Source organism: Crocodylus siamensis, chromosome 12 (genome assembly GCF_052110815.1).
Source record: "Crocodylus siamensis isolate JL-2025a chromosome 12, ASM5211081v1, whole genome shotgun sequence".
NCBI lineage: Eukaryota > Metazoa > Chordata > Crocodylia > Crocodylidae > Crocodylus > Crocodylus siamensis.
Genome location: NC_143406.1, coordinates 33,860,486 through 33,881,784, shown reverse-complemented (window position 1 = coordinate 33,881,784; position 21,299 = coordinate 33,860,486). Strand labels below are relative to the sequence as shown.

At 41.6% G+C, this 21,299-nt stretch overlaps 1 protein-coding gene across 1 annotated transcript in view; it reads right to left on the bottom strand.

The window, feature by feature from the left end:
• Window positions 1-1,478: 1,478 nt before the first annotated feature.
• The window catches only part of GSPT1 (G1 to S phase transition 1), a 42,494-nt gene continuing 22,673 nt past the window's right edge, over window positions 1,479-21,299 (bottom strand). Inside the window, exons 7-15 of the mRNA XM_090023428.1 lie at window positions 20,755-20,935; window positions 17,075-17,229; window positions 13,810-13,950; window positions 12,666-12,759; window positions 12,025-12,105; window positions 11,294-11,467; window positions 8,490-8,579; window positions 7,833-8,001; window positions 1,479-4,654 (exon numbers count right to left, since the gene is read on the bottom strand). Of these exons, the coding sequence (XP_089879554.1) occupies window positions 4,602-4,654; window positions 7,833-8,001; window positions 8,490-8,579; window positions 11,294-11,467; window positions 12,025-12,105; window positions 12,666-12,759; window positions 13,810-13,950; window positions 17,075-17,229; window positions 20,755-20,935 (1,138 nt within the window). The 3' untranslated portion in view covers window positions 1,479-4,601. The remainder of the gene's footprint in view (window positions 4,655-7,832; window positions 8,002-8,489; window positions 8,580-11,293; window positions 11,468-12,024; window positions 12,106-12,665; window positions 12,760-13,809; window positions 13,951-17,074; window positions 17,230-20,754; window positions 20,936-21,299) is intronic.

The following is a 21,299-nucleotide window of genomic DNA, read 5'->3' as shown; positions in this document are numbered from 1 at the left end:
CTTACATGTAGGAAGCCCTGGATTTTATAAATTCAGCTATATCCAAGGTTAAAAATAAGACTATTTACTTCATGGTAATTATGGATTCCAATTTTTTGGGATTTTCCAGGTCCCCAAAATCTACATGCCGTCAAGACTGGGTGTGTAACTTGTCTAACCCAAACAAGCAAAGATTATGTAGATACTTGTATACATTAGAAACAGTGAACAGTATCCAAGGGACTTGTTCTTGGGGAGACTACAAAAATCTTCATTCAGTAGGAATATTTTCTGTTAAATTATATGACTTCATTCTCTCTCCTTCTCCCAAAACAGTCTTCTGGGAAATACAAATCAAACATCAAGAGTAGGAGGGATAGATACATTCTCTTACCCAGTGCAATATTAAAAACAAATACTTTCAAAGCATGGTAAGATGTTACTGTATAATACAACATACAAAGAGTTTTATACACACTTAAAATGAATGTGCCTATTGTGACTGGTGTAGACTATGGGCAGGTTGGGGGAGGGGGGAGTTGTCGTTGATACCCCTAAAACCAGTGCTGTGTTGCCTTAGATTAGAACAGCCTGACAAGATGGAGGCATTTAGGGTTTTTTTTTAAAGTGGTATCTTGAGCCTTCACTATCCATCTAAACATTCTTTGACAAACCAACTGGTGGTAGAAGTCAGGAACAAGTTTGTTTTTTTTCTTAGCAAGGACAGATATATAGGCAAGGGCCACATGGAATCAGAAAAATATGCATGGTGGCAGAGATTCTGGTAGTTGGGCCAAGATCAAAATATTCTTAGATATTTATTTTAACTAGACCACAGCCCCTGGGTTTTCATTGAAAACCATTGGTGATTCTTCCCCACAGGGTGAAATAAACTGGGTAAATGGAATTTCCAGCAGGAACTAGAATTGTATTGGTCCATTTTTCCTTACAAGCTCTAGCATGGGGATTTCTGGTGCAGGTTGTTTACATGAAGTCAAGATAAACCATTCAGATTACTGAAGTTCTTCCCCATTCTCTGAAAACACCTGATATAGCTACAGATTTTTTTTTTTTTTAAATAAAGGGTACATTTTCTCATTATGAATGTAATATTTAAGCAATAGTTGGGCTTCGTGTGCCACTGAAAAATCTGTAGTGGCCTCCATCTATTTTGCTAGCAAAGGTTCTTGAGGCATCATCTCCACAGAATGGCTTGGGGGGGGGGGGGGGGCTTTTTTAGGAAGAAGAGCAAAGTTGTGTCCAGTGGATGGCTAGTGCCAGTGAAGCTTACAATTCCAAGAGAACTGTTGCTCTCAAAGTTTTGGGTGGCAATTCTTGATCCTTCGTAATGATTATACATATGTGGCAAGCTTGCAGTTGGCTGATAAGCAGGCCCTGTGCCCCAGTGTGTGTCCTCTCCTTGCTTTTTCTTCTTGCATGTAGCAGGAAAGAATAAATGATCATTTTTTGTTGCAAAATAATAACTCTACTACTCCACGTTAAAAGACTTTGCATTTAATTATTATTACATATATCAAGGCTTTTATTTCAAGAACATACAAGGTCTTAATCATTCACTATCATCATAATAATCTGTTTGTTGATAAGTTAAGTCATGGCTATACAATAAAGCCATATCCACACTACAGACTTCTGCCAACATAGGGTCTGAAGCTGTGTGAGCCCTGACCAGCATAGCTATTCTAGCAAAAGCTCCTGGTGTAGATGCAATTATACCATAAAAACTGAGCTTTGTCAGTAAAGCTCTTTTGCTTTGTGGATCAGTTTTGCAGGGATAAGCTGCAGTCACAAGAGGAGAGTTTTGCCAGTGTCATGTGCTGGCTTAGCTATACTGGACAAATTGCTCCTAGTGTAGATATGGTCTCAATCCAACTCTTTGTCTTAATTTACATTTTTTTTTTCCAATGGATAAATCCTTTATTTCTTGTTTTCAAAATAATACACCATGTATTTTCATAGAAGGAAATAAGTATTCAAAATGATTGTTTAAAAAGTTTATTACACTGATGAATTTATTAGTAAGTAGTACTTATTTCAAAACAAAGCAGCTGAACCATTCCATTTTCCTCACTGACCTAAATTTAGCTCTTTTCAATTGTAGTTAAAAAAAAATGGACTAACAATGTGGTATGACAATTGAATGAAGTACATTGAAGTTGAGATGCAATCAGAAGATGATTCAGAGATTCAAAATCTGATAAAGGTATATAGATACATTTAGTTCTCATACCTAAAAATGCAGCCAATTGTCCTAGGCTTTGTTTTGCATTTTGCTATTAATAAGCTTAAAGTTTGATAATATTCAAACACTTTACAGTCTAATCAAAAACTTGTATTGCTGAACAGAATCTACAAGCTATGATTCAACATATCGCCAATGCACTTCAATCTTAATTCAGTTTCCCTTTACATACAAGGCAGTTTTAATTAATTTATGGAAGTGGTAGTCAAATGCACTAGCCTTAAGATAGAACGGGTTATAGAAATCCTTGCAATTTCCATGTACTGTTAAATTTCCATCCATTGATTTTCTGTTTTCAGTGATGAGTCCTTTCAAATTCACGATCAAGTTTTGATATTTATTTTAAGTTTGCTCAAAAGAATTCAGTTCAAATATTATTTAGTTGCCTTTCAATGTTTTTAAAAATGTTTTAGGAAAAAAAACTCCGTCTTTCATTGTTAGATTCCTGACTTCTCAAAGTACTATTTTAATGAGAGCATTGAAAAACATTTCAAGACAGTAAAGTTTTACACTTGGAAATTTCTAGTCAATTAAGAAAAACAAAAATCAAAGAGTTTAACTTAATTTTTACACTGGTTTAAGATCTAAGGAATTGTTCCATTTTGGTTTTGTTCACTTGGTTGGGGAAAAAAAAAAAGTTGTCTAAAACTCTCAGATTTCCCGGACAAAAAAAAAAGCCCAGAGATTTGCAGACATAATAAAATTTATTTAAATTTCATGCATTATGGTAGCTACAAGTGTAGTCATATGAAACTGAAGGACAACAGCTTGCTCTGTCCGTACAATGTAGCCTTAAGTGAAATGAATGGGAATTCCACAGTTACAAAGAAACAAAAAGGGTAAACCTGTTTTAAGTTCTGGAATTCTGTGAACTGCAGCACAGTCTCTTTTTTTTCACCTGTAAACTTTTTGAGGAAGGGATGGGCTCACCAATATTTAGGTGTACAACTTCAAAATATTTAGTTTATTCTGAAGAAGCTTGGAATAAACTTTTAATCTAATAATGGAGAAATGTATTAATACTTTGGGAAGTAAAAAGTCCATTCATTTTCATCCTAATGGTTAAAAATCAGGATGGTAATTGTAAACCAGTTCACTTTCAAATTATAACTAAAAAGGGTTTGTTTTGTAGCTCCTTCAAGTTGTATTGAGGAAAATTCGTTTTGAACCAGTTTTGTTTTTACTTTCTCAAGAAAACTCTTCACTAGCCCACACAAGCTTAAATTGCTCTGATATGCAAAAATTTACAGACTGTGCTTGATTCTGCCCCCTCTCAAATTTCAGTATGTGCAAATTCTTAGGGATTTAAATCTCTCCCCTTCTCAACTCAGACTGATCTTTAAAACAGCAAGGATTATCCAGCCTTCTAACTTACAGTGAACTGAGTAATTTATAGTTACTGGCACTTTTTTATTGGCCCAGTTCTCCCACAAAGTGTAGCTCTTATGAATGCTAATAGGCACTATTGCCACAATTCTCGTTTTTGCAAGTTCCAATGATTTACCGGTTGTTAACATTTTCTGCAGTTAAGAATTTTAATTATGCTGTACTTTATAATGACACAATATGTAGTTCTAGCATTCAAAACCAACTTACTGTGTCTAAGTAAACAAGTCAAGTCAACCTAACTTTGCTGTAGATATAAAGAGATATAAAGCTAATGAAGATGCCACATTTGCATGAAGGTATTTAATTTTAAGAATGTATTAAAGACCAAAAGGAAGGGGTAAAACTAATTCCTTTAATACAAACTTGGTCAACTGCCCAATTGCCTCATTTAAAACTCCGTGTGTGTGGGGAGGCTGAGGAGTTTAGAAAAGTCCAAGTAATCAAATATTTAGGTTACTTGGAAAGTTAAAAAGCTAATGCAACAGCGTTACATCTGGATAAAAAACATTATTCCAAAGCAATTCAAATACCGAAAAGGATTTCAAATTGAATAGTTTATTAACATGGTAGATGTCTTTGTAACATGTGCACACACACTCGCACACTCCAAATGATCTGCCTGGAAAAAAGGTGTCATAACATGTTGGGGGAAATTAAACATTAAAAATCCTTTAGATTTTCATAATTATAGGCAATTATGTCCACATCACTTACAAAGCTATTGCCGAATCTTTCCAAGGAAGCAGAATTTGGGAGGAAAAAAAACCCTTTTTGGGAAAATTCAACAGTGGCATAGCAGAGCTCTCAATATGAGAAAGCTGACATAATGTGGACCTTTGCTGTGAAATTTGTCTTTGCAAAATATGGGGAAAAGTTTATCAATGGGCAGAAAATAAGAAGGCGGTGTGACATAGGCTTTTGCAGAGTCAATTTTCCTCACAGTATTGTGCAGGGTCATCGAGAAAAATGCTTAGTCCTTCTCTGGAACCAGTTTCAGAACTTTTCCAATTGCAATGGTCTTACCTAAACCCAGGAGAAAAACACTTGTATTAGGTTGTTGAGCAATGCACATACTTCCAGAAGCATAAAAGCTTCCATAAAACACACAGATTCTTCATATCACAAATGCACTTCCACAACACTTAACAGAAGGCAGGGCAGGGGGGTACCTCGGAGACCAACTCATTCAGAGCTTTAATAGTGGTATAATTACTCACCACTCAGAAAAGTGGTAGTGTACATTCATCTAAGTCAGGACTACCTAACTGGTGGACTTCATGCAAGCCCATAGGGCCCTCTTCAGGTGCTTTTTCCCCTAGCGCTCTGGCTGCAACAACCAGCAGGGGCTCTAAGCTCCCTCTTGGTCTTCTGGCTGCCACTTCCTGACCCTGCCCCAGGACAGCACAGCAAGGGAAACAGAGGGTGATTTGGTGGGGGGCGTGGGTGTGTGGTGCAGAAGTGGGGGTTGCGTGCCCGTGCTGTACGCAGAGGGGTGTGTATGTGCACGCCCCTGTGTGCACTTGCACAGGCATGAAATGCAGCAGCAGGGGCAGCAACTGGGGACAGTCTACAGGGCGTGCAGCCCCTGGATGCTTGGAAGCTGAACAGCCCTGATCTAAACTTTTAATGGTTTCAACGGAGGAATTTGTTTTAGTGTGCTCTAACATGTAGTAATTGAAGATGCCAGCTCTGCAAAAGCATGTTCCAGGACTAGGCAACAGAAAGAATTTTAGTGGTTAGAAATGGTCATCTCTTAGAAGTAAAGCCTACTATTTCTGGAAGCAGTTTTCTAAGTTTCTTTTGGGAAGCATATTCTTGGTAGTCCATAACAAGTGGATCAAGCCATGTTTTTAACTCACCTAATCTTTGGTGCAAGAGTTAGGTGAGGCAAGTGTTGTTTGGGATAACTACTGTTTCTTGCTTGGTTGAATTTGAACTAGTAGATGGATTACAAGTGAAGTTCTGCACTAAAAAACTTACCAAAACTACTGGCTTCTCATTAAATTGCCTTGAATCGTCTGACTTGAAGTAAAAATAAGTGGACTGACTGATTAAAGAGACAATTTTTTGGCAATCCCCTCAGTTATTTGACATAGGAAATTAAGTGGAAAGCATTCCACTGCTCTTCACTAAGACCGAGTATTATGGAGTCACATCCATCAGTTTGATACTCTTAGGAGCAAGGAAAAGTAGGCCTGGAATCATGAAATCAGCTAGTCCAGCCCTTTGCTCAAGGCAGGAACATGCCTGGACTAAGCCATCCTAGTCAAGTATCTGTCTAACTTGCTTTTGAAAAAAAGAGAGTTGGTATTCCACAAACTTCCCTAGGTAGCCTGTTCCAATGCTCAACTATCATGATAGTAAGAAAGTGAGTAGAGATAGTGAAAATGAGAAAAAGATCCTCCTAATCTCCATCTTAAGTTATCTCTGTTGCAGTTTGAGCTCCTGGTTCTGTCCTCTACAGCCACAGAGAATGGCCTACTTCCATTCTCTTTGTAACTGTTCTTTGGGTATTAGAAGACTTGTTAAATCCCTCTCCCAGCTTCTCTTTTCCAGATTAAATAATCCTAGCTCTTTCAGCCTTTCCTTGTAAGTCATGTTTTCCAGGCCTCCAATTTTTTTGTTGCTTTCTGCTGAACTCTTACCAAAATGTCCACATCTTTCTTGAAGTATGGGGCCAAAACTAGACAGTACTCTAGGTGAGGCCTCATCAGTGCCAAACAGAGCAGAAAGATAACTTTCCTTCATTTGTAAGCAACATGCCCATTGATACAACAGAGCTGACTATTAGCTTTTTTGGAACGAGCACACAAATTTAGCTTATGGTCCATTGAAACACCAGGTCCTTTTTCACTGCACTGCAACATAGCTAATCATTCTTCCAATCTGTATTTGGGCAGGAAATTATTCTATTCCAAGTGTAGGGCTTTGCACTCAACCCTGCTGAATTTTATTCAAATTGATTTCTGACCATTTCTCTAGTTTATCTAGGTCATTCCGAATCCTAGCCCTGCCCTCCAGAATGTGAGCAATTCTACTCAAGTGTCATCCACAAATTAGTTAAGTGTGCACTCAACCCTATCCTCCAACTCACTGATTGTTTTCACTGCAAAGAATCAAAAGCTAAAGATGAACAGCTCAACTTGAAATAAAACTGGCTTGCAAGGTGTAAATCTGATGCCTTAAATTGTGCTACATAAAATACAGGAGACAATCAAGAACTGTACTATACAAGTGAATAAACAGTAGGAATTTGTCATAAACTTAACAGGAGCTATGGAAAATAGCTGTATGTTATCTAACAGCTGAACATGAAAGGAAGCTTAACTCAGTAATGAATCTGCACTTTGGGGCCACTGAAGATTAGATACAATTCAAGTAAGGCTTTCAGTCCACTTCTAGGGTTACTACAAGTACTGCTATCAACTAGCAAATGACATCAGGGTCTCATAAGAGAAATCTATTTCACCTTAGTAGCTATAACTCAGATGCCTTGGTTTATTATCCCTCTCCTGGGATATTGCTTGTTTAATACAGAAAGGTCTTCCCTAATGAGAAATCCCATTTGGAGGCAGTAAGGCCCAAATACATCCTTGCATATCACAATTGAGATTTTTCTGGGGAAACAAAACTTGACATCTGTATTAAGCTCCACAAAAATCTCTCCAAATCCTTGATTTGAGAGGTAGTTGGGTCTTGTGTCACTGTTAAAATAAATATAACAGATAAAATATCTTACATATCCCTAACCTTGGACTCACCCCGGTGGAACTACTGATGCATGCAATACAAGAGCCCCACTATCCTGTAACTTGAAGAGAACTTAATATTGTTTAATTAAATCCTTAAAAACAACCTTTTAAACTTGTGATGTTCAAATTAGTGTCTTCAGTAAATATTCAAAACACATTGCTAAAGACAAGAGTTCTGCTGGTTATTCAAAACCAGGCTTGTTTCCTACTGCTCCCTATCATCTTTAGGACCTGATACTTTTGACAGTACTGTTATCCCCTCTCTGGATGCTGTACAATGAAATAGCTGTGTTGCAGCAGGATGAACAGTAGAAAATTATATACAGATGAACTTTCCTTAAGGACAACAATTAGCCAGATTTCTGTGCATGATATTTCTTATTCTAAGCACATGAAAATCCATGCATCTATACAGACACTAAGTGTAATTGTAGATAAAGTACTCTTACCCTCATCTCTTAAGGTAAACCGTCCCATCTGAGGGAAATCTTTGAATGTCTCAAGGCAGATGGTTCCTGCTGTCCTTAAACGAGCAATGCATACTTGATCTTGTTTCACAAAACGGGGTCGCGTCTTACTTTTTTCTCCTGTTTTTTTGTCTACCAAGCAGATTAAGGCCTAGAAAAAGGAAAAGAAAGTAATTACAAGTGTTAGCCAACATAATTCTAAGGCAATTATGATCTTGATTATTTTTTCCTCAAAAATAAAGCAACAATATGTTCTCCTACAGAAACCTGGTGCAATTTAAATGAAATCAAGATAATTAAGTTAGTTATTTTGGTAACACTTGCTTATGAGAGCACCCTGTACATTTCTATAGTTAAAAAGCAACCCCCCAAAAACAAAAAAACCTGTTATTTTTCTCTTAAATTTTCCTTTCCTTTGGTGCCATGTGAAAAAATCACAAATTACGAATAAAATAAACTTCTGGGAGGACAACTTGAAAGTGACATCCTCTTTGATTTTTGTTTTAATTTAGGCCAGAAAAATGTTCAGACTAAAATATGAAATTGTTTCCCCTTATGATTTGAAGCATAAACAAACACCAGGTTACATGACTTTCAAAGTATTTTTGTATCAACATTCCAGCTTAAAATAAGACTCACTGTTATCTCGACTTCTTCAATACAGGTGTGAATGTGCAGCACCGCATTATAACCTGGGCAGATGATGGATTTGTGCTCAATTATCACTATCTGTAAATTACATAAAAATGAATAATCATTTTCTTCATGTAGCATATCCTAAAGCAGCAAGCTAACCACATAAGGATTAATTCCCCAACGCATGTTTCCATCTAGAAACTTCACACAACAGGGATTATTACTGGAGAAAACATTTCAGTAGAAAATGCAAAATCTAATTGGAGAACAAGGAAATTATTAAGTAGTTTCTAACACGGAAGAACACTGCACCGCTAAAAAAAAATAACCAAACAATATGAAAACAGAATTTTGCTTTATGATTAATGAATTCTAAAATCTCATTCAGGGTAAAGGAGAGGAGCACTGAGGCATCATCAGTCCATATTGTATTGACAATGATGCAAGGAAAAACTGACATTAAATCGGCGTTTTTGGCTGATGTAGCCAATAATTTCACCAATAAGAGAGCTCACCAAAAGCATACGGGAACATCTCCTAGCTAAAAGGTAGGCATACACCCAATGGAAGGAAGGAGCCATCACCAGGGAAGACTATACCTTGGTTGCTCGGGGATGTGGGGGGCAGTCAGGAAGGCCAAGGCGGAGATGGAACTGGGACTAGGACCCTGATCAAGGACAACAAGAAGTCCTTTTTTAAATGTATAGGGGGTAAAAAGAAGGTACCAGGTAATATGGGGCCTCTGCAAGACACACTAGGAAATCTGGTCGTTGCATTAGACAGCAAAGCTAACCTATTTAACAATGTCTTTGCCTCCATTTTTCTGAGCAGGGACTGGGTCAAGCCCCCTACCGGGACCCCCATAGGACCCAGGGGAGGCGCACCTAGGCCTAGGGTCAGTGAGGACCTAGTCAGGGAACTTCTGGAGAGACCAGACGTATTTAAAAATCAACCGGTCCTAACCATCTCCACCACAAAGTGCTGAGGGAATTAGCAGAGGTCATCGCAGGACCCCTGGCATGGCTTTATGAGCACTCATGGTGCTCTGGTGTGGTGCCAGAGGACTGGAAGAGGGCCAATGTGGTTCCCATCTTCAAAAAGGGCGGAAGGAGGACCCAGAAAACTATAGGCCAGTTAGTCTTACCTCGATCCTGATTAAGCTTCTTGAGAGAATTATCCTGGCACATGCCTGTGAGGGGCCAGCAAGGGAGATTATGCTTAGGGCAACCAACATGGGTTCATTAGAGGCAGGTCCTGTCAGACCAACCTGGTGGCCTTCTATGACCAGGTCACCAAATTCTTAGATGCAGGGGTAGCAGTGGACACAGTCTTCCTGGACTTTCGGAAGGCCTTCGACACCGTCTCTCACCCTGTTCTCATTAAGAAACTGGGGGATTGTGGTGTTGACACCCACACAGTCAAATGGGTCGCCAACTGGCTGGAGGGCCGCACCCAGAGAGTGGTGGTGGATGGGTCATTTTCAGCCTGGAGGGATGTGGGCAGTGGGGTGCCGGAGGGCTTGGTCCTTGGGCCCGCACTGTTCAACATCTTCATCAGCGACTTGGACGGGGGCGTAAAAAGCATCCTGTTCAAATTTGCTGATGACGCCAAGATGTGGGGGGATGTGGGCACATTAGAAGGGAGCGATAGGCTGCAAATCAGACCTAGACAGGTTACAGGGGTGGGCGGATGAGAACAGGATGGGTTTCAACACTAACAAGTGCACAGTACTGCACCTGGGGGGGAAGACCCAGCAGCATACCTACAGGTTGGGGAACTCCCTTCTCATCAGTGCAGAGGCAGAAAAGGATCTTGGAGTCATTATTGATGCCAAAATGAACATGGGCCAGCAGTGTGGGGGTGCAGTCAGGAAGGGCAACCGCACTGTCATGCATCCACAGATGCATCTCAAGCAGGTCCAGGGAGGTGATCCTCCCCCTTTATGCGGCACTGGTCAGGCTGCAGATGAAGTACTGCGTCCAGTTCTGGGCGCCGCACTTCAAGAGGGATGTGGGCAACATGGAGGGGGTCCAGAGGAGGGACACCTGCATGATCAGGGGGCAGCACGGCAGGCCCTATGAGGTGAGGCTCAGGGACCTGAACCTGTTCAGCCTCCATAAGAGAAGGCTGAGGGGGGAATCTAGTGGCTGTTTACAAACTAGTCGGGGGGACCAGCAGGCACTGGGGAGTCCCTGTTCCCCTGAGCGCTACCAGGAGTGACCAGGAATAACGGTCACAAGCTGGCAGAGGGTAGATTTAGGCTAGATATCAGGAGGCGCTACTTCATAGTCAGGGCAGCTAGGATCTGGAACCAACTTCCAAGCGAAGTGGTGCTGGCCCCTACCCTGGGGGTCTTTAAGAGGAGGCTGGATGAACACCTCGCCAGGGCTGTTTGACCCCAGTGCTCTTTCCTGCTATGGCAGGCGGTCGGACTTGACGATCTGCTCAGGTCCCTTCTGACCCTACCAACTATGAAACCATAGAACACTAACAATGCAATATTAACTTTATCGTCAAATATTTTAAAATGTGTTATTCCATATACCTGCCAAACCCCAAATTATAATTTTACTTATTTCAGTAAAGTGGTCACTAAAATTCCCTACTCTGTATAGCAACAGTAAAGGGAAACAGAATTCAAGTCTAACAAATCTCAGCAATTCATTATAAAATAACTACAAATAACATTTTCTAAAAAAAAAAAAAAAAAAAAAGCATCAGAAATTAGCATTGATTGAGTCAGTACAGGCAAAGTCTATTTTAATGTCATCACCATCATTACTAGAATTATATTTCAGTTGCTGTACCTGGGCATCAAATGTGCGTCCAGAATGACACAGGTTATTAGGGTCACAGAGTATAAATCCTGGAAGAATCTCTTCTTCTTCAATTCCTTTCAGTCTGATCTTCAGATTTTCACCTGGGGCTACTGAATCAGTTTCTACATCATCAGAAAGGATTCCAAGAACTTCCACGTTGTGCTTAAAGAAAGCAAGATTGGAGTTTGCTGATATGAAACATTTAATGCACTTATTAACAACAAAAGTCACTCATACAAATGTATATTAGAGCTATACAAGCTGTTAGATACTTTGCTTTGCTTTACACGACTGGTTTGTAATATAACAATAAAAGTGTGATGAACCTGACAACTGCATAAAAACAAATGAGTTTCCTTGCATCAGTCAACTATTAAAAATACACTTACATCTAGCAAATTTATACCCCACTATATTCTAATTGATCCAATAGTGTGGCATTAGTTCAGAATCCATCAATAGTAAGTTTCAAAAGGGTTTCATCAAGCCAGAGACAGCCACTTCTTTCTCTATGAACTGTTGCTGAAAGCATGACTCCAAAGCAATATATAATTTTCATCCATTTTGTGGCATGTGCGCTACTCTTATGCGGATGTATTACATTCTATATATTTTAGTTTGAACATTACCATTGGCAAAAGCTTTAAAAAGGCAGAGAAAGCCAATTTTCCAAAGGCCCTTAAAACACTTTTAAATATGAAGGTGAAGATCTGATATACCTTGTTTGGCATCATCACAAGCTGCTGTCCTTTGCAAATCGAGCCTGATTCCAGCTTTCCCAGGACTACAGTGCCCATATCCTTTTTTATAAAGATTAGAAAAATGTACACCATTAAAAAGTTGCTTTCCTTAATGGACTTCTCTATTTTTTCTACTTAATCATAATACAGACAATTCAAATACATCAAATGAGTTGAAATTACTGCATTTAAGGCTCCCTCTACATGTGCAGGTAAAGACACAATGGGATTTAACGTGTGATCCACACAATCATGCTTCTTGCTATGTGATAACTACTTTGCACATGTAGCTGGTCTCAAGTTAACTGTGCAATTAGCTAGGTAATTGTGCACTACCTGTAATGTATAGAGGGGGCCCAAGTTATTACCTTCCAGTAGGAGAAGCCTCTAAAGCAGTATTAAAACAGATTCCTAAAATAAAACATCTCTTCCTTTCAGCCAGTTCTGTAGTTCTAATTAATTAATTAATTAAAACAGAATGACAGGTATGCTTAACTGCTGCCCCTACCTCCCAAAACCCTACCCAGAAAAGAAAAGAAAAGAAAACAGACCAATGAAATGCATGGTCCATCTAGTCATGGAGAACAGAACCAACTGAATCCTAGTATTTTTATTTTTACCTTGTATTTATCGACAATTGGCAGCCTGATTGGTCCATCAACTGAGCGGCTGAAGTTTGGCAAATTATCCAGATATGGAATAAATGGTAATCCTCTAGAAAAGTAAAGTCATTCATTTAGATATATTCATGTGGTTTAAAACTCTGAATCCAGCTGAACTTTTTCTTAATGACCCAAGGAAAAAGGCCCAAAACTAAAAAACTTAAAACAAAATCTTTAACACGACAAACATGACCACCATTTATGTCCATGTTAGTATAGCTCAAAAATGGTCCTGCAAAGTGTTAATATTGTTTGCATTCACAGCATGCAATTACGCTCTCTCTTTCATCTCTCAGTTTCATCTCACTTAAGTCTCTACTGAAAGTGAGAGCTTCATCTCTCACTTTGCACATGTAGCTGGTCTCAAGTTAAACCTGTGCCCTGGACTGCCTGCCCCCCAACGCCTTGTACTGAGCCATAAGTGAAGTCACAGGGGCTAAATAATTTTCTTAGAACTCCAACCATCCATGTCTACATTCAGCTAACTCTTCAGAGCTGCGGGACAAGTGACAGCAGAAGTCTTGTATAAAACTAGAGGTGCACTGATATAATCAGTCTAATATCAGATCAGTACCAATTATAGACCGGTTCATTATCTCTTTGAGAATCTTGCTAGGCAGGCTAAATCTGTTCCAGAAGTGTGGGCACAGAGAGCTACTTCTAAATGTCATTTTATTAACATTGTTTAATTGCCCTGAACCATATTGGCAAACATAGTATTAAGTGGGGACTGGGCTTGTAGCCAATTATGTTAAAGTTCTACATAAACTATTATTTACTCTAGCCACACGTCCAACATGAAACTACCAGAAAACTGAAGTAGCAGAGAATTTTCAGAACCTCAGAAGGCAAAGAAAATGTTATAGCTTGTGAATAGTTTTGCAGTGAAATCTTTCTGCAGTTAACCAAATGCTTGTTCACTTATCAGACTGGTTTGTATTCCCTCTTGCCCTGATCATCGTCTTTCAAGCATATTTTTGGCTAGTATATTGGAAATGACTAAAATATATCAAGCTATATTTCTGCTTAACTTTATTGCAGCAATGTCTTTACAGAACTATTACCAACTCCCCAACTTGTTAGTAAACATTATGATACGTACATATACCAAGGACAGAAGTCCGATTGTTCTTTAAGATTTGCTCCAGTCAATCCTGAGCAGGGCATGAAGTGAATATCTTTTTTGGGATTGAAGCCAACTTTCTTTAAAAATGGCACCAGTTTTTCTTTACATTCCTCATATCTGTTAAAAAATTGACAGGCATAACATCATTTATGCCATTTTAATAACAATAACGTTCAAATAGAAAAACAGTATACTAAGTCCTGAAACAAAATATATTTAAAAAATTCAGTGTAAAAAAGCAGTTAAGGGTGAATGTACATATAATTCCCTAAAATCCTCCTCAAAACATTTTTTTGGTGATGTTTATAAAAAACTCGATAGAGGTAGTAGCAGCTTGCATGCTGAAATCCCTGCCTTGCCTGCAGACCAAAACTGTCCTGATATTTTCCCCAATCTGCATTAATCTGTTGCCTCTTTTCTTAGAAGCTCTAAGCTAGTTTGGAGAAAGATTGTATTTCTGCCCTATGTTTTGTTCAGCTCATGGCACAATGGGGCCCTAGGTTCATAACCAGAACTTCTAGGCACCAGTGTAAAACGAAGTGTTGCATCATAGGGTAACAGTTTATGTGAATTCCTTTACATCTGTTGGGGGAAGTGGAGAAGCAGGGAATGGTGCAGGGAGTGAAGAAAGGGCAGACAAGACATGGGGGTACAAGGGGTAGGCTGCAGGGGGGAGTAGGGAATGGGGGCAAGTACAGGGAGGGTTGGAGGTACAGAGGGCAGGCACAGAGGAGCGGATAACGGGTCTGGCCCCTCACCCCATATTCTACTGTGTAGGAAAGTATTCAGTTATAAAACAGGCACGAAAATTAGTTATGATGAATAAGGAGCCATAACTAAGAACCGAATAAAAACATAACAGATGTTTGAGCTCTATGTGGGGAGACACTCAATTAGGTTGCTCTGAGAGCTGCAAACTGTGCCCTGGACTGCCTGCCCCACTACACCTTGTACTGAGCCATAAGTGAAGTCACAGGGGCTAAATAACTCCAACCAACCAAGTCTACATTCAGCTAACTCTTCAGAGTGTGGGACAAGTGACAGCAGAAGTCTTACACAAAACTAGAGGTGCACTGATATATCAGTCTGATATTGGATCGGTACCGATATAAAGAAATCTTGCTGTATTGAATATTGTCTGGAGGGTATGACCCGTTGATCTCCGCAGGGTGGGACTGGCTGTGCAGGGCTCTTCTCAGCAGGGGCTGGGCTTGGAGTAGGTGCTGGTGGCACTGGCTGGCTGGCGGCAGTGGTGCTAGGAGTAAAGCAGCAGCAAAATTTGGGGTGGATGCAGCAACCTCCCAGAGCCACTGCCGCCTGCTCCGAGCCCAGCCTTCACCAAGAAGAGCCCCTCACAGCCCTGGCTGCAGCCTGCCCTACTCCATGCAGATTGGGGGGGGGGCACACACCCCCTCATGCCCTTCTGGGGTGCAAGCACCAGTGGGAGCCACAGCCCCCTCCACAGGCCACGGCCCCTACCCCTGCCCCCCCCCTCACTGTGGGGGGTGCTGATCTGTACCCCCACCCAAGCCTCTTCCCTCCCCACTCCACTTCTACCACACTGGACCTACCAGCTGGAGGCAGCTATATCAGAAATCAGATTGGTAAAGCTGACATGCCTCCTTAAATATCAGCTATCGGTATCAGTCCCAACAATCTCTATTGGTGCACCCCTATATAAAACCTGTTGCTGTCCCTAGCTTAGCATTCATATTTTTTAAATAAAAATGTTGAACACTTTCCCCATCTCCATTTCCTCAAACATTTTCTTCAGGGTGGAATAAGATGGTCCAAGTTTATTTCTAGACAAATCATGGCTCGTTTTTCAAACCACGGTATCTTCCTAATTCAGACTGCCCTCTCTAATGCTGGCTGATATTACAGCTAATACAGGTGCCCTGCTGCATAAGCATGCTTGTTATTTTTCCTACTCTTGTCCAATACTTTCTGTGCATCTGTGATGCTTCCATTTTGTCTCTTCTGTGAATTCTTGTCATGCTTTTTCTGTTGTCAAGCTGGGAGAACTTCCTGAAAAGCTAGTTGTCATGGATAGTAAACATCTTTTGTCCCAAGTTGTTTCCACTTCCATAGGCTAGCATTAAAATGTAAATTACTGACTACTGTCACTGGTCTGGGAGGGACTTAACAAAAAAGTCTAGTCAAGGATGACTGAGCACAGCATTAAAACCCTTCATAATACTAACCAGAATTCTTAAACTGCACATACAAATAATTTCCCAACCATGGTAGGAGATACTTTTTCACATGTGGCCAAAAGGCACTCAGGAGACATCAGTGGTGCACCCTTTCCCTACATGGGAGACTCCAAGGAAGAAGGGTGAAGTAGTCCCTCTCTCTCATACTCTACAGCAGCCAGGCAGCTCTGGAAAAGGAGAGGCATAACACCTCTCCAGGTACATTTTAGCTTTCACATTTGCTACCAGAAGCTAATAAGAAAACCAGAGGTTCCAACAGGTCTGCCAGCCACAAAATTGATAAGTGTCCAATCACTCAGTTATGTGGGCATAAGGAGGAAGGAAAGGAGGGAGGGCTGACTGCTGGGGTGTTCATCTTTTGTATCTATTTTTGTTTGGGCAGTGCTTAGGCACCTTTTTTTCCAAGCTATGGCTATGAACAGCTTTACTTATTACTCACTGTCTCATTTGCTTCTCAGCCTCTCATGACAAAACATCAAAGCACAATAGGAACATATTTAAATTCTTGACAATCTGATCTATTTTACTTGTTCAACAACATTTATTTTAAGTGCATTACCTATCATTGCTCTGTGTGTCTACTTTAACATTAGTATATAATTCACCAAAACTCAGTCCAGGGGAGATACGAAAGCACATTTAAAATGAAGACTGAAAATGTCTTTTTTGCTATATAGTTTTATTCAAATAATTGCAAAAGTGTGTGGAAACACTGCAAAAGGAACTATAGATCCTGAGTCACTTTCTCTCCAACTTGCAATGTATTTAAAATTTTCCAAGCTATCTGTGAAGCTTGCTGTTGGAACTTGTGACTTTGTTAAATATGGCTGCATATAAGCCTTAAAAAGATATTATCTACTTTGACAGTGGGGGTGTTTTTGTTTTTGATAATACCTATTGTAAATCAATCTTTTTTCCAACCAAACTGGACTTCTACCAAAAATTATATTGAACTGCATACATTTCCAGTTAAAACAATTTAGCTACACAAGAAGAAAAGACTAATTTTTATATTAGAAACTCACCTTTCATTACTCCAGTTTACGGTTGGATCATCCATTTTATTAATAAGAACTATTAAATGTTTTACACCCGCTGTCTTTGCTAACATGGCATGTTCTCTTGTTTGTCCACCTTTTTCAAATCCAGTTTCAAACTCGCCTTTTCTTGCAGAAATAACCTAATTAAATAAAAAAAGACTTTATGTTGCATTAAAGTTAAGGATGAAATTATATTTCCAGACATCTGCTGGGAAGAGCAGTCAGCCAGGTCTGACCGCTCACGTAGGTTCCTAGCCAAAATGCAGGACCTCTATCTAACCCAGGAGGTGCACAGCCCCACCAGGGGAGACGCCTTGTTGGACCTGGTGCTGGCCACGGATGATGACCTGGTGAGGGGGTTGCGGGTGGTTGACCACCTGGGCGATGGTGGTCATCGCCTGCTGGAATTCACCATCCAGCGCAAGGTGGCAAAAGCCTGCAGCAAGGCAGCAGCCCTGGACTTCAGAAGGGCGGACTTCAGTGAGCTAAGGAGAACAGTCGGGGAAGCGCTGAGGTCCCGGAGGGGAGGGGAGCCAGGTGTCCAAGAAGAGTGGTCACTCCTTAAGGAGACAATCCTCCAAGCCCAAAGCGAGGTAATCCCAACATGAATCAAAGGGAGCAGGAGGGCGCAAAAGCCCCCATGGCTCACCAAAAGCATCTGGGAATGTCTCCTAGCTAAAAGGGAGGCGTACACCCAATGGAAGGGAGGAGCCATCACCAGGGAGGACTATACCTTGGTTGCTCGGGGCTGCAGGGGGGCAGTCAGGGAGGCCAAGGCGGAGATGGGACTGGGACTAGCTTCCCGGACCAAGGACAACAAGAAGTCCTTTTTTAAATGTATAGGGGGTAAAAAGAAAGTAAGGGGTAACGTGGGCCCTCTGCAAGACACGCTAGGAAATTTGGTCGTCACACCAGATGACAAAGGTAACCTATTTAACGACTTCTTTGCCTCCATTTTCCTGAGCAGGGAGCAGATCAGCCCCTGCACTGGGCCCCCCTCAGGCCCCAGGGGAGGCGCACCTAGGCCAAGGGTCAGGGGGGATCTAGTCAGGGAACTTCTGGAGGGACTGGATGCATTTAAATCAGCTGGTCCGGATGATCTCCACCCCAGAGTGCTGAGGGAATTAGCTGACCCCTGGCACAGCTGTACCAGCACTCATGGTGCTCTGGTGTGGTGCCAGAGGACCGGAAGAGGGCCAATGTGGTTCCCATTTCAAAAAAAGGAGGAAGGAGGACCCGGGAAACTATAAGCCAGTTAGTTTTACCTTGATCCTGGGTAAGCTTTTTGAGAGAATTATCCTAACACGTCTGCAAGGGGCCAGCAAGGGAGATTATGCTTAGGGCAACCAACACGGGTTCATTAGAGGTAGGTCCTGTCAGACCAACCTGATGCCTTCTACAACCAGGTCACCAAATCCTTAGATGCAGGGGTAGCAGTGGACACAGTCTTCCTGGACTTTTGGAAGGCCTTCGACACTGTCTCTCACCCCGTTCTCATTAAGAAACTGGGGGATTGTGGTGTTGACACCCACACAGTCAAATGGGTCGCCAACTGGCTGGAGGGCCGCACCCAGAGAGTGGTGGTGGATGGGTCATTTTTGACCTGAAGGGATGTGGGCAATGGGGTCCCCCAGGGCTCGGTCCTCAGGCCCAAACTGTTCAACATTTTCATCAGCAACTTGGACGAGGGGGTAAAAAGCACCCAGTTCAAATTTGCTGATGACACTAAGATGTGGGGGGATGTGGGCACACTAGAAGGGAGGAATAGGCTGCAACTGGACCTAGACAAGTTATAGGGGTGGGTGGATGAGAACAGGATGAGATTCAACATCGACAAGTACAAGGCGATGCACCTGGTGAGGAAGAACCACCACACCTACAGGCTGGGGAACTCCCTTCTCATCAGTACAGAGGCAGAAAAGGATCTTGGAGTCATCATTGATGCCAAGATGAACATGGGCCGACAGTGTGGGGACGCAGCTAGGAAGGCCAACCGCACCTTGTCATGCATCCACAGATGCATCTCAAGCAGGTCCAGGGAGGTGATCCTTCCCCTCTATGCGGCACTGGTCAGGCCGCAGATGAAGTACTGCGTCCAGTTCTGGGCGCCGCACTTCAAGAGGGATGTGGGCAACATGGAGGGGGTCCAGAGGAGGCCACTTGCATGATCAGGGGGCAGCAGGGCAGGCCCTATGAGGAGAGGCTATGGGACCTGAACCTGTTCAGCCTCCATAAGAGAAGGCTGAGGGGGGGGATCTAGTGGCCTGTTATAAACTAGTCAGAGGGGACCAGCAGGCATTGGGGGAATCCCTGTTCCCCCGAGCACTACCAGGAGTGACTAGAAATAACGGTCACAAGCTGGCAGAGGGTAGATTCAGACTAGACATCAGGAGGCGCCACTTCACTGTCAGAGTGGCTAGGATCTGGAACCAACTTCCAAGGGAAGTGGTGCTGGCTCCTACCCTGGGAGTCTTTAAGACAAAGTTAGACAAACACCTTGCTGGGGTCATGACCCCAGTACTCTTTCCTGCCATGGCAGGGGGTTGGACTTGATGATCTGCTCAGGTGTTTCTGACCCTACTAACTATGAAACTATATTCTAGTTAGAATAAAGAACAATGAATGATAATATCATAAATGCTGTAGGCAGGTTAAGGTGGCCTAAACTGAAAACAAAAATCTCAGAAAATGTATCAATTTAAGATATAACAATCTGAGGCCCCTTCTACATGTTACATATATTATGCGATTAATCAGTTGATTGTGCAGTTTATTTAGACCGGCAACACATACAAATTAACTATCACACCATGAAAAGGTCCATCCAGCTATGTTAGAGCTGGAAAATGTGTAGAAACTTTATAGCTGTTTCTATTCAGCTTTCAATTTGCACATGCAGTAGGGTGTCCCCCTGCAGCTGTCAGCTGTTGGGGCTCCCAGCCACACAGGGAAATACTGCTCAGCCAGGGCTGAAAGTTCTGCAGCTGGGGGGGACTCTCTGCCCCAGAAGTGTCCCAGGGCTGCCAGGAGGAAGAGTCCTCCAGCTGCTGGGGTTGGTGGCTGCATCCCATGTGCTGCCAGGGTGGAGAGTCCTGCCACTGACAGAACCCTTGGCCCCAGCAGCCAAGGAGCGCTGTTATTATTCTATTAGTACTATTAGTATTCAAAACACTAAATTTAACTCTGAAAACATTTTACCATGACAAAAATGAATTTAGCAGAACTGAATTACTGAATACCATATTTTCTCATATACAAAATGCACCTTTCACTTCCAAAAAACAGCTGCTGGAAATTGGGGTACACATTATAAGTGAGAAAATACAGTAAAAACACTTTCTGCTGCCTACAGTTTTTCTGGGCCAAGGCAAAAATAACTGCATACAACCCAGAGGGAGCAGAACTGTGGAGCAGGCTCAGCTCCCTACCTCCTGCTGCTCAATTACTTACTACAAGCAAGGAACATTTTTCTTCTGCCTTTCAAAAAACAAGGTGTATATCTTATTCTGGGGGGTACACAAGAAAATATGGGAAACTGCAACATTAAGGTTTAAACTTAAAATGTCACAATTGTCCACAAAATAGAACACTCTTATCTAGGCAAATCCAATAGACTTAAATTGCAAAAGACCCATCACAAATAAAGTTCAGTTTGTTTCTCTTACCAACACAGCCAGATCAGCTTGAGAAGCTCCACCAATCATATTGGGAACAAAGCTCTTATGTCCTGGGGCATCTAAAATTGTGAAGTGTTTTTTCTCCGTTTCAAAATAGGCCCGACCAACTTCTACTGTTTTACCTTTGTCTCGTTCTTCCTGGTTTGTGTCTAAGGCCCAAGATAGGTACCTAATACACACAATGTAAATCTACATTAATGTTTACTAACGAAGTTTGTTTCTAAAATTCTCTCAAACACATTTTGTACAAAGAACAGTATGTCATTTTTACCATGTTATGCTGCATCAAAATAGCTACACTTCAGTTAAGACCGAGAACACGTCATATCAACAATTGCTGGTATACCTATATAGCAGGGGTGGGCAATTATTTTGGCTGAAGGGCCACTTAATGAGTTTTGGCAAGTTGTTGAGGGCCGCAAGGGGAGCCTCCGGGGCTGGATGTCCTGCCATCTTGGGGCTGGGAGTCCTGGCCCTACCCCCTGACCTTTGCCACCAGAAGTCCCTCTCCTTGTCCCTGGAAGAACTCCGTT